The sequence below is a fragment of the Sceloporus undulatus genome, unplaced genomic scaffold (genome assembly GCF_019175285.1).
Source record: "Sceloporus undulatus isolate JIND9_A2432 ecotype Alabama unplaced genomic scaffold, SceUnd_v1.1 scaffold_14, whole genome shotgun sequence".
NCBI lineage: Eukaryota > Metazoa > Chordata > Lepidosauria > Squamata > Phrynosomatidae > Sceloporus > Sceloporus undulatus.
The window spans coordinates 4419097-4433531 of NW_024802936.1; the positions used below are offsets into that span (position 1 = coordinate 4419097).

General features: G+C 39.8%; 1 protein-coding gene across 1 annotated transcript in view; it reads left to right on the forward strand.

Moving 5' to 3' along the window:
• The window catches only part of LOC121917274 (receptor-type tyrosine-protein phosphatase mu-like), a 259269-nt gene that overhangs the window by 203206 nt on the left and 41628 nt on the right, over positions 1–14435 (forward strand). The window contains exon 3 of the mRNA XM_042443057.1: positions 5032–5300. Coding sequence (XP_042298991.1) covers positions 5032–5300 — 269 coding nt within the window. The remainder of the gene's footprint in view (positions 1–5031; positions 5301–14435) is intronic.

The following is a 14435-nucleotide window of genomic DNA, read 5'->3' on the forward strand; positions in this document are numbered from 1 at the left end:
TAGCAAGGCATAACTTGATTCATTTTATGACATAACTATAACTATTAACATTGATTTTATACTTACAGTATATGGCTTCACTAGAGGGCAGTGGGAATACATCTCATGGTTCAGTTGCTTTATGAAAGGAAACTGACACTGTAGGTAGGAGGTGAGTGTGTTTTGGACTACAGGCCGCCAGCAGCATTTAGCATCCAGATAGCAATAGCATTAGCAAGTACATTTCTATACCTCTTATCAGTGAACTAACACTCCCTAAGGGTTTGCAGTGTGTAGACCAATTGCCCCCAAAAAGCTGGGTACCCATTTTACTAACCTACAAAATGATGTGTGGGCCTTGGAGCCCCTCCTGGGATCAGTTCACAACCTTGTGGCTGCAGTATTGACATTTAACCACTGCACCACCCGGGCTCCCTTTCAGACTATCTAAAAATGACTATTGTTGTCACTTTTGTCAAATGGTACCTTTTGAAGAGTACCTTTGAAAAAGCTGTAATGATAACACTAACTATATTTAATCCCTGGCACTATGATGCTAAATAAGTGTGAACTCCTTCCTTCCTTCCTTCCTTCCTTCCTTCCTTCCTTCCTTCCTTCCGTCCTTCCTTCCTTCCTTCCTTCCTGTGTCCAAAAAATCTGCTCTGGGTGTTTGTAAAACTCCTTGGCCGTTTTAGATGGCACAGAGGGCTGTGTCAGCAAATCCTCCATCATATTACAGCTGAAAATTGCCCAACATGTCGCCAAGCAACATCGGAGTGTGACCAAGATGTCAAAAGCTATTAATCAAAAACACATACAAGCTAGGAGAGACTGCAGCAGTTTGCTTTTGCCTAAGCCTGTTGGAAAGGGAAAGACTCTGCTCATTCTTTCCTCTTTCTCCCTTTCCACTGAATTAATGGAATGGAAACTCCTTTTACTCATTACCAGATGAGGACACTTGGATGATATGTGACAGGAAGATGAGGAAGAAAGTCCCAGCTGGGCTAATACTGGATACCAACCTACCAACAATCATGACCATAAATTTCACTAATTTCAGTAGGATTTGGTTCCAAAGAAATAAGCATAAGATCGGAATCCTCTGATTTGCTTTCCCTATTTAAATCTTCAGTTTCACTGACTAAATACTTGGTTTATTTTACTACCAGTAATTTTTTATGTAATTGCACTTGGATGACAGGAAGGAATTGTATCACAATTTAAAGAACAAACAACATCCTGCATTCAGTGTATGTTATAGCACAAGTTATGGAGCACACATTTCAGTTATCTAAATATTTGATCAAGTGATGACAAGCAGCAGCAATTCTTGATTCCCTCATCCAGAATTTTCTTATTTCAGGGATTCCTAGAAAGCTACAGTATATTATTAGTTTAGGGTTACTCAGCTGTCTGTTCTCAATATCTCTACTAATTAAGATGTACAGTGTGCTTGTGTCATACGCAGCTTTCAGCATATGCTGAAAGCCTTGCAGGGAGAAGTGGCGGGTGAATGGGGTGTGCGCCTGTGGCTTGCGCGCACCATTGCGCCGCCACATGCATGAGCCCCATTCATTTAAGTGGGGCTCGAGCATAGGCGGTATTTGCTTTACGTGGGAGGAGTCCGGAACGGATCCCCCGCATAAAGTAAGGGCGCACTGTATATTCAGCAAAGTATAGAAAAACTTTAAAATGAATGTGGCATGTAAGCTGAAAACTGCTATAGATACAGAATATGCATTGCTGAACGTGATAAAAGTTTTATTTCTCAAAAATTATATGCAGTTAATAGATAGTCTGATTGGAATAGTGAGAAAAATCCCAAGACCCTTTCATACTGCACTGTTATAGCACTATGACTAACTGCTAAATCCTGTGAACTACATGGCTACATCCTGTGAAATCCTGGGATTTGTATTTTCTTGAACTCTATGTTTGTCCTGGACTGTGTTTGTTGATTCTGGATACCATTTACCTGACTCTGTGGTGTTCCTGTTCTGGATGTCACCCAGTGTTGGGAGGCAGGGCTTGCAGATGCAGAGCCAAAAGGGCATGATTCCTTCCCTCCCTCGCATCAGTTTACATAGGTATGAAATGGCACGAGAGGAGGGAAGGTGCCTAGAACTCCTTCCCACATGTCAGTTTGCTTGAGTGTAAAATGCCGTGGGGGGAGGGAAGGTGCCCAGAGCACTCTCCCTCTCTCCCACGTGCTGATTTACATGGGAGTAAACTGGCATGCTGGAGGGAGGGAGGAGGCACATTCAGCTAGGTGTCAACCCTCTTCTGCGGAGTCACCCAGTGCGGTCCGCACTCTCCCAAAGCATCAAGTCTGACAATAGAGTTCCTCAATATCCAAATCAGATCAGTGGCATCCAGTGATGCCACTGACCTGGATATTGAGGAACTTTCTTGTTGGACTTAGTGCTTTGGGTCTGTGATGTAGAAGAAATACACACAATCCCAAGGTTTGGTGAAACACAAAATGTCAAGATGGAATTGATGTAAGAAGGATATATTTCATTATAAGTTGTTAAATATCTATGAAATTATCTAGCTATAAATCAGATAAAAACAGCTCTTTCTTTTCCCTCTGAAAAGTGAGATGTGTCATCATTGTGAAATGTCTACTTCCCTATTTGTGTGATTATTTTAATATCATCTTATATATAATATTCTCTCAAATGGATTGTTTTCTGGTATTTGTGAACAATGATGAGTTAGTAGGGGGGGTCCCCCATAATTGTTTTCTTTCTTTCTTTCTTTCTTTCTTTCTATCTCATTGAATCATGCAATTCTTTTTGGAGAGTTTTCTCACAGCCATAATGCAAGCATCTCTAAGAAAATTTCTACTTTTTTCTTCAAGTTATGGTTGTAGGAGGACGTGCATCTTTTGAAAACCATTTATATCCTTTTAATCAAATAGCTCTACAGATACTGAATACTCTATTCATATATTTAATCCATTATTCTATTTTGTGTGAAAAGTACTTTCCCCTGCTTTAGAAATATAACTCTCGCTATTAAGTGACCTCTTCATTTCTTAAAAAGCAGATTAATATCAAAATCCTTCTATTTTCACTTTCAAACAACTGGTAAATTCCTCAGCATAGTTCTCATTTTCACTGTTTGATCAGTACAAGCCATTGGAGCAAAATTCAGTAGAAAATTTGAAAGATGTTCTTGTGTTGTATAAAGTAGAATGCTCAATCTCTTCTTGAGAAATGAGAAGTGAAAAACAATTTCATCCATGTTGCCTTGGAGTGTGGTTTTGGACAAATTATTAGATCTATATGCCCTGTGGCTTCCTCAGATATAAATCCCATTCAGTTCAGCATGACTGACTCCTACATAAGTATTCCTAAGATTAAAGCCTGAAGTTTCCCATTGTGTAGAATCATTATATTCTCTTGTTTTGAAAGGAATTTTGATGGACAGGTTATCTAAGCATGGGTGTAGATTAGAACCTTGTTGGTGCAAATGCTTTTCTGGTTCAGATTAAAATATGAGTCATAGTATAAAACCATTTTGGAAAGCTTGCAAGCCTTCTATGGGGCTGTCTGAACTTCAAAAATAATCAAGTTTGACACCACTTTAACTGCAATGGCTCACTGCTGTGAAATACTGTGGTTTGTGGTTTTGTGAGATATTTAGCCTTCTTTGTCAGAGAGCTCTGGTAACACAAATTGCAGATTTCTGTAGAATTGAGCTGTAGCAGTTAAAGTGGTGTCAAACTCAATTATTTCTGCAGTGCAAATGCAGCCTATCATACTATGATTTCTTTTACCTGTATTCCTCTAAAACCCAAGGTGAAGCGGGGGGAATCCCACCTTCTACAGAAGATTCTGTGGTTCCATGGACCCTCTATGATGGATAGGCTTCTGACCTGATTATCATCCCTGTAGTTTGTGATAAATTTGATGGAGCCATATTAAAATGTAATAGGCCTTTTAAAGGCAAAAGGTTTGTGCAATGTTCCCATTAAAATCTAATGAAGCAGAATCATTCCATTAGATACTGTAGCACAAGATTCAGAGTAGGTGCAACTGCAAAGTAGATGCAAGGAAAAACTGTGAAGAGGAAAACAATTTATACACTGCAGAGAATTTCTGGTCCTGAGAGTGCTCTGTAATTGATGGATTCGTATTTATTTTTGTCCTTACATCTGAACATGGCAAAACAGGTTGCAAAAAGCAGCCACTAACCTTTGTCTTTTGACAGTCACACTAATGGCTGGTACAGACCAGCGCAATATACTGGCTTCCAGATGGCATGGCGGCGTGGTGTATGGACGCCACATGCCCTGACACTGCCCCAAAGCCAGCGTCATCCCACCCGTCCAGATGGCAGGCAGTGCTGCAGCACTCTGGCAGCATGGCATTCATACGTCTCACACCTCAGAAGAACTGAAAAGGTGCCCCCATGACAGAAAAGCCATCCTTTTTCCTGTGCAAAAAGGAGTGGCATTTTGCTGTCTCTTTTTGTGCTGGAAAAAAGCCAGAGTGGGGTTGTGGCATGCAGTTGCTGCGGCACCCATTGGGCTCTTTCAGCGGTGTCGTCATACTGTCCCTTTAGGCTGGTCTGTTTTGGCCCTCAGTTGTTGCTAGCCAGAGAGTATGGGGACTTTCATACCTCCACTTTTCACATTTCACATATGTCAATGGTGTTCCATGGCTAATCCTGCCACATAATGACATGGGAAGATGTGTTTGGTGTTTTCTTTTTTGTGGAAAGATGGATAGGGATGGGCTAGGAAGAATGCTTTTGCCTATTGCCATGTTAATCCAGGGTGAGCCTATCTAGATTTTCAGACCAATGCATATTATACAACACAGTATGATATTGTTTCTACAGTTTAGACAGCATTACAATAACTTGGTAGATAGCAACAAAGAAGCTTCGTGGATGGGCAACTGTGTACTTCCATTTACTGTTGATTTGCAACCTTCATTGCCTCTAGCTAGCAGTGAATGATTGTAGGAGTTGTAGTCCTGTATGTGTTTGAAGCCCACTGGCTGAACTTTTTCTCTTATACTTTCTTTTTTTCCCCTGCAGGGTCTTTCATGCTTGTGAACACCTCTGGAAGGATTGGACAAAGAGCTCATCTTTTGCTACCACACCTTAAAGAAAACGATACTCACTGCATCGATTTTAACTTTTATGTTTCCAGCAAGAGTGGGTCCAATCCTGGTGTACTAAATGTTTATGTGAAAGTCAACAATGGTCCACTTGGTAGCCCAGTATGGAATATGTCTGGGGCTCCAATAGGAACCTGGAACAGGGTAGAATTGGCAATCAGCACCTTTTGGCCAAATTTCTATCAGGTATTTTTGTTTTGTTCTATTCTTTGTTTACTTGTATGGAGCATGCTAAACAAACATTTTGTATTCATCGTTGCCTTCACTGAATGAAGTAATTTTTTTTAGCTCTCTCTATTTATAACAATTATCTACTTGGTTCATTTGCTTTTCTGCATTAGTTTATTATATTGATGTTAATGTATTGTCCTATGGCTCAATTTGCAGGAGAAGAATAAAAGCATAACAAATTAAAAAAAAAACAGCATAAGTTTAGCATCCTTTTAAGATCTTCTTGAACATAAGTGTCTGGAAATTCTGGCCAAGATAAAGGTAAAGCTGATGAAGGTGTAGAAGAAAGGACAAGGGCAACACTATATAATTAGGTATAATTCTACATTCAAGTCACAAAAACCAAACATACAGGTATAGGATGGGGGATGCATCGTTCAAGAATACTACATGCAAAAAGGACCTTGGAATTATTTTTTATCATAAATCGAACATGACTCAACAGTATGATGCTGCAGCAAAGAAAGTGAATGCTGTTTTACTCTGCATTAATAGAAAAATAGTTTCCCAGTACTGTAAAGGGAAGTAATAGTCCCACTATATTCTGTGCTGGACAGGACCCATATGGAGTGCTGCATTCAGTTCTGCGCTTATGTTTGAGCCCCATTAAAAATAATGGGGCTTGTGCATGTGGCACGGCGTGGTGCACATGCCACAGGCACACATGCCATGCTATTCCGTCGCACGGCTTTCAACATTAGCTGAAAGGCGCATAAAAGGTGCCTGCGTATGGCCAGGCACACTGTATTAAAGTGGATGTTCCAAGACCAATGTAGCCAATTAGTCTTGTCAGATATGTTTGATAAGGACCCTATCTAGATATAGATTAAAAGAGTATATAAATTTATAAAAGCTAGAAAATGTTGCTACAAATCAGCCATGTGTGAAAAGGAAGATCTGCTCCTTATCCTAGGTGATCAGAATACTGACCAATTCTGGCCCTATTGATAGAAAGAAATAGTAGCATCTCTATTGGCATTAGTAGCAGACTGCAAGAAGCCATAGTTTGTAGATAGACACCACTGCACATCCATCTAGATGAGACTGTACAGTGGCAGCAGACAACTCAGCATCCTAATGTGTAGCATGAGTGGTGAAAGTGCAGAGTGCACCCCAGAACAGTTTTCTGACACTCCAGGGAGCAAACTGGAGGGGGGGGGGGAGGATTAATTTTACCCCAGTGTTTCCGAATATGCCCTACATGATATGGTGACAGCTTCCCCAAGTTTTAGTCCTCCCCGGGGGGGGGGCTCCTTTAAATTCGGGAACGGACTTTTTCCTAACCGGTGACCTGGAAGACAGTTTCTAGGTCTCATGCTGTTAGTAAAAAGGCCTCTCATAACTAGAGAAGGCCAAAAACATGGAGAAAATGCTTGGAAAAAAATGCATTCAAGGGGTTGTTTCACCAGGGAGCAAAGTCCCCTTGGAGCCCTGTGTGGCCCCCTTCCTTGCCCCCAGTTGTCTGATATGTCTGATATAGAGACATAGTTAGCAAAACAGGAGTGCTCAGTGTGACTGCTAACACCAGCATCTCACATCTGTGCTGGGCACTCTTGTACAGTTGCTGTGTGGGTCTTACAGTTACTATTTTATATGCAAAACCTACCATCAGGAAGGCTTTAATGCCCAGCATCCATAGTTTTTTGTGGGTTTTTCGAGTTATGTTCTGCATAAGTAACTTCATGCCTCTAGCAGGGGAACCATGTTTTTAGAGTGTCCAACTGCCATGTATCATCATGAAAGAGGGTGAAGATTTGCATAACGTTTGCATATATATATATTCACATGTTCAAATAACATATTTAATTTAATTTAAATAGAAAATCTATAAATCTTAATATAATAGAGAAGATCAACCAGTGTGCTGCTTAGTCTATTTGTAAGTTTCATAGTGTTGATGGTTGGTCTGTAGGCTACTCTGTTTTCCATTTTCATGACGGTTTATCTTTAAACCAGGCTTGAACTGGATAGGCCTTCAAATAGTGGATACTTGGAAATAGATTATTGTCCTTCAGAAAATAGGACATCGGCTACTCTACCTGTTTCTTTAGAATAGCTGTCTGTCCCTTACTGTTACTGTTTTGGTTTCAAAAGATTATTTTATGGTGTGAAACCAGTCTTTAAAAAGTCTAAAAAAATAAATTTCTGTTCCTGCAACAGAATCAGTTGCACAGCTCCACAGATTGCTTAGTACCCCACTGAGTTATTTCTGCTTGACGTCTTGCATTCTATACCCCCACACAAACAAACCTACATTGCTTTGAAATAATGCATGTGCTCTGTCTTCGAAAACCATTATTTTTTAGCTTAGGTGGAGAGAAAGCAAGCTTTTGAAGAGCAGAGAAATAAATAAACGCTTCCCCTTCTAGTGAGGGAACAATGCATGGTTTCCCTGCTACAAAGTTACTTATGCGTAACTAAATTCTTATTTAGTGGCTTTATAATCTGAAAAGCTAAGCCAGAAACCATATTAAAAGATATCACATGCTGTTTGGCTTTTTCTTTTAAATTGGGATTGGTAGCTACCAGGATTGCAGGACCAATTGGGGCCCTGCAAAACCTTGGAGAACTGTGCTCACCTGTCATATTCCCATCTCCCATGTATCTAACCCTAACATTTTATTTAAAAAAAAACAAAAAACAGTAAGTTTCTCCTGATTTTCAATAACGAAAAATGCCTTTTCTTGGCTTCCTAGGGCTGTTTTAGGCTCAGGAGAAATCTAGAAGTAAACTGAAAGTTCAGTAGGTGTTGAGCAGAGCATTTTAAGACAACAAACTAAAAGAATATTTTCACAAAAAAGTGGGGTGTCAGAACTAACTTGGGCGGGGGGGGGGGGCTCACTGGCCCTGTAGGTCACACTTTCACTGGCCCTGTTTTAGACTGACATTTCATAAGTTTTTCAGTGGGAAGGATCTGTAACAATTTCGTAATTTGGTCCAGCTGAGTGCCAAGGATAGGATAACATGTAATTCCAGATTCATTTTATTTGGTTAAGTTTTGTATAATACAGTCTTCAGCATATTTAGTTGCAAATAAATCTTCCTAAGTTTAGGTTGCATCTATACTGCAGAACTAATCCAGTTTGACGCAGCATTAACTCTATGGCTCAATGCTATGGAATTTTGGAGTTTGTAGTTTTGTGAAATATTTAGCCTTCTCTGTCAGAGAGCTCTGGTGTCACAACAAAGCACAAATTCCAGGATTCCATAGGATGGAGCCGTGACAGTTAAAGTGATGTCAAACTTCATTAATTGTGCAATATGGCAGCAGCCAAAGTGAGATATACTGCCTAGCAAATATGCTTAGGATGTTGGCTCCTGTATGTTTCTTTTTCACACTAATCAACTTTTTAGAACTAATCAACTTTAATCCTTAAGACTAGTGGGTTTTTCTATAAATGAGATACTTCAGGAGCTCCAGCTTTTTCACATTTATTCTTATCACCTTCATTCAGTCTGTCAGGTTACTGGATATATTCCTTGACCTAAAGCTATTTGTCGGTCCCAAAGCTAGAGTGGATCCCCTCATCAGATGCTGAATGATAAATTAACTTTTACATAAATCCCTTCGTTCAATAGTTCAACTCTACTTGGATATACATTAGCATTTTGGTTCAAAACCCTTGTACTGAGACTATACATTTCCACGTACAATGAAATACACACTATGTTCCATTAACATCTCTTACAAGTATATAAACCTGAAATGCAAATAAAGGAGTGAAGCAGATGGGCATCCATGAGCAGCCAGAAGGCACTCCTGGCCTGATCACCCCAGGGCTGCAGCGAACAGACACCGTGGGCCTGAGGGCGTCTCCTGCTATGGGCCCAAATGGAGGGCATCAAGGAGCAGAAAGATCCACTTCTTTGGGAGCCGGTTTTGGGCCACCTTATGTGGCCTGGGGAGGCTTCCGGGTGCTCCAGGGGTGTGTGTCATCTAAACACCATGCCTCCGGGGCATCCAGAAGCCACCCTCCATCTGCCTGTCTGTTTCAGGCCAAAAATCAGTGAATGCAGCAGCCATTTACTATCGAAAATCATCATCATCTTCACCACACCACCATACCTTTCCAAAATAGGGATTCAGGACATTTTATTACAAATTCATAAAACAGAAAACCTGTCATGACTCCATCCTATGAAATACTAGGATTTGTACTTTGTACTTTTCAAAATAGGGATTCAAGAGCACCCCCTCCCAGTTAGTTCTGAGGCCCCCAGGGGCACCCCATATTTCAATTATAAATTGAAATGATTACAATATAGGGCCCGAACAGACAGGCCAAAATAAAGCTGCTTCGGGTCACTTTGGAGGTATGCTGTTTAAATTATGCATGCATCCTAAGAGGCCAGAAGCCACACCAAAGCCATGCTCCAGTCCTAAGAACTGGAGCCCAGCTCTGGTGCAACTTCTGGCCTCTTAAGATGTGCAAGTCATTTAAACAGCATACCTCCATAGTGACCCAAAGCAGTTTTATTTTGGCCTATCTGTTCAGGCTCATAATTAAAGTTGGATACTTTTAATGTCTCTATTTGAACAGTGGTGGGGAAGGTATCTGTGGGCCTGAATGTAACTTTTCTGGCCTCTGAAGCTTCCCACCAGTTCAAGGAAAGCCCGCTGATTCCCTCAGGCCTTTTTTTAAAAATGGCAGTTTTTAAAACTAAAATCAACCAGAAATCTCACCCATTTTGAAGGGGAAAGCAAGGTATTTTGGCACTCTCACATGGGGTTGCAGCCCATAAGTACATCCCCATTGCCCCCCTGCGACTCTTATACTGTACAGTATATTCCCTGAACATATACTATATACTGTAATGAAGTCAGAAAAGAGGCATTTATAACGCGCTCATGTTCTAAAATAGTGAATTAGGTATAGGTATATAGCCAACAGACATAAACAGAAACTTGAGTCAAGCCATATCAATGAGATTTAGTCACCAGTACAAAAATACTGACATAGATTCTGTGAATAAAAATAGAGCAGAATATTGACTCCAACTGGTGAGAGATTTACTGTGGAGCAGGAAAAGCCCTTGTGGAATAAATAGTTTCAAGATCCTGGGCCTTGAAAAATAACCCAGTTATAACCCACAACAAACAACTTCATTATTATGTGATCCCAATTTTCAATCTTGTTGACCGTAAATCATTTTCATGTAGGTGCTTAAGTTGACATATTAACCTCATAAATTCTTCTTTATGAGCATAAGTGCAAATCTGAAAGTGGGATATATGCAGAAATCTAGTCATGCAGAACTGCTGGGCAGAGGAGAGAGACAGGAAGATGTACCTAGGATGGCAGAGAATTATCGTTTGTTTGGGTTTGGGTTTTTTTTAATGGGATTATTTTCCTACTTGATTCACATAATTGCATTAACTAACCGTATCGATATTGGTGAATACTTTCTGTGTTTCAACTATATTTTATGAATTAAAGTGCGTGATTAGGTACAATTCACCTTTGGACAACAGGAATTGTAATTGCTTCGTAAAAACAAAGGCAGGAGTTTACTAAGTGAGGTCATGTATTGAAAGCAAATCTATTTATTCCCTTTGTTCCACAGAGCTGACAAGTTATCTCTCCCAGCACATTTTCAGCAGTAAGCATTTAGGGTGGCAAGCAACCCCCTCAGCCTTTGTTCTCATAGAGAAGGGGGAAATGGCAAGAATGAAAAGCTAATTTTGCTCTTCACTGAAGCAGGGAGGATCAGGGACAGTGCAATGTTAAACCACTTCCCTATTTCCTGTTTGGCAGACATCTGAGGGATAGTCTGATGTAAAACATCTCTCAGGCAGACATCCAGCACGGCTTTTCATGAACAAATGAAATCTGTGTTTTTAACCAGTTGTTTCCAGACTGATAAGGCAGCAAAATAATTTCTAAGGAATCAAAAGACTATCATCTTTGGTACAGCTTGCAGTGCAAGAATGTTATTTTGACTAATGTGCTTCATGTGTTGCATTCAAGATGTTGTGCCAGCTGTGATCAAATGCGAAGTTGACAGCTTAGAGTGAACATTTTAACATTTTTCAAAGCTGGCAACTAATCATGTGGAAAATGAAAGAAAAGGTGGACATTATTTTTACACAAGCTACATAACATTATACGATTTCCTCCCACCTTTTTATTATCTTACTTAAGACTGATACTCACTCACAAGATACGTACTCTCTAGTTAACGTAGCACACAGAGCCCTGGTTTTGTATTGATGCTTTAAAAAAAGTTTTAAACTCAGCCAGTCAGCCTATACATCTATATCACAGCCTGTGGAAGGTGGAGCATAACATCTTGAACTAGCTTGGCTGATTGATATCCCAGGTCACAGAGACTGAAGGCCAGTTGTTATTTTTCAGAGCTGAAAAATATTGTGTCCTCCAGTGTACATACTTATTTCTTTTGGTCTACTAACACCCCTAGTCAAATAAATTTCATAGGATTTTGAAGCACTACAAACTGTGGCCTTTACATAATACGTTAATTACTAACCTGATATAATAGAGCATTTCATCAACAGTTCCTCATAAATTCTGTTATGTGTGATTCACCTTTGACAACAGTTTGTACTGGAAATACTGCTGTAGCATGGATATGTTTCTGTGGAGGTTTCAGAATGTGGTAATTAAAACCAGACTGCTGACCTCACATGTAGTCTATATTTTGCCTGAGTGAACAAGTCTTTACTATTAGAAAGAGAGGTGGAAAATATTAGGCTAGTTAGCTAAATGGACAATTCTTCACTGAGAGTAGGTTGAGTCTCCCTTATCTGGAATTCCAAAATTTGTACTTTAAAAAAGCATTACAAACCTGTGAGAATGGGACAATGTAGGTGCCAGACTGATCACTGGGAAGATCAATCCAAATATGAGACTCTATACTGAAAACATGACAGCCCATGTGATGGTGCATCTTGAGGTGGGTTTCTGAATGCATTTTTAGGTCTTGGTAGTATATGAATAACTTAGTCCCAGGTCAAGTAGGGATTTAAAGACTGACACCAGCACAACTGAGAGCCAACACAGATGGCAAAGCACTATTGTAATGTTATTGTATTCACCCGCATCATTTGACAATTTTTCTGCCCTATATGGATTGTTTACAAAGGCAGGTTCATGTGTAATTTTTGCAGTAATTAAACCAAGGGCCCAAACAATATGAAAGACCATATTCTCTGGCATAAATATGCCCAGATGTCAGGATCTTCAGGGGAAACCCTTCTGTTCCTCTTAGAGGTATATTTTTGGGGAGACAAGGGGCTCTCTCCCTCCCCGTTATCTTTCCATCAGGCAGCAATTGCTTTTCTGTTTGGGCAGAACTTTTGCAACTGGCCTCAGTAAGGATGGTTTTTTTATCTGTACGTGTGTTGTGTTTTATTTTACAGAAACAGTTTTAGTGGTTGTGTTAATTTTTTATGCTTTATGTTTTAATTGTGTTTATTTTAATTCAGTTTTACTGTAAGCTGACTTGAGTCCTGTCAAATGGAGACGCAAATGATGAATAGTGAAAAATGCAATTCAGATGTGTGAAAAGCAATCTTGTCTTGTTTCACATAATCTGTTCTCCTTTTGGGGGGGGGGCATGATGATGCACTTAATAGTTCCAGATTTTGTTGTTGATCAGTTCAGTCATTTGTTTTTACCCTCTTGGCCATGGAGTAGTCTGTATATAGTATATTTTCTTCCAAGATAGGGACTCAGGGCAGCTTACAACATTAAAAACAGTATAATTAAAAAGATAAAAAATAATACACTAAAATAATATTAAACTACTACAATAAAATAAAAAAGAAAATACTAGCAACAAACTATTAAACTAGCAAGGGGGAAAACCCCAGTTTTAGATCTGCTCCTTTTAATGCACTGCAGAGAACATTTGATCCAGTATTAGCACAAGATGTCCAGGCAAGATGCTGTGGTTGACCCACATATGCTGTCTATCTCTTTTTTAAAGTGGGTTAAAAAAGGACAGATTTATTTCCTAATTTCTTTATTAGACTTATATCCTGTTTTCTCCATGGAAGGGAGTTGGCAGTTCTGAACCTGAACCTTACATATGTATTTAATATGTCGGTAAGTAAAAAGGAGAGAGAGGGAAACAAGTGGGGTTTTTCTTTCTTTCAAAAGAAACAAAAAGGAACCTCCCAGGCAGGCATCAAGTTGGGGTCTAGCAAGAGGCTTCCTGTTCTTTTCAATACATTTTATACAGATACCACCTGGTTCTTCCCTTCCATCTCCCCTTGCTAAGCCACCAGTAATGGGAGCAGTGATGGCAGCAGATACCAGATGCTTTCTATTCCTCCTCTTCCTCCTTTTTGAAAAACAGCTTTGAAGGTTGGAGAATTAGCTGGATTTGGAGCAAAGGTCCTGTTCCACATCACACCCACCATCTTCATTTCACAGAATGCATCTGGATCACATGAAAATGAAAAGGGTGTAAGGGTAACTTCTGTAGCTACACTACAAGATCCAACCTGTGGCTTAAGGACCAGCCTTGGTAGTAGCACTGAATGTGTGAACAGAAAGACTGAGTAGCTGGAAGACATCTGAATCCTTTCGTGCTAAAACCCCATCAGGTTGTGGTATTAAACTTAACTTACTGATCCCCCCACCACCATAACTTAACGAGCTATAAAATACCTTCTGTTTTTGTGTTAAGGCTACCAGCAGCTTAGCCATTTGACATCATTACATTCTAGTTATTCTGCACAGACTGCTGTTTATGCATTTATGCCAGTAATCTCAGATCATTTCTCAGCTATTACTGGAAGCTGGATGGAAATGTGCAGTTCCACACTACAGTACTCTAGGGATTTTCCTTTTATTCCTAGACAATAGCTCTGAAGCATGCTAGGGACTTAGAATGTATTGGGGGGGGGAGCTGCTGTTTCAAAATCCGTATGCTTATCTCCTGTAAAACAAAACAGTGGAATGGTAATGTCCATCACTTCTAATTTTCTCTACTGAATTCCACTCCCTCCTTGCATTGTCAGTGCCTCTGTTTATACAATTAGACATACAACAAAACCTCTGAACTTGAACGTTACATATGTATTTAAGAGGTTAATCACAGTTACAATGATTTGAAATAGAT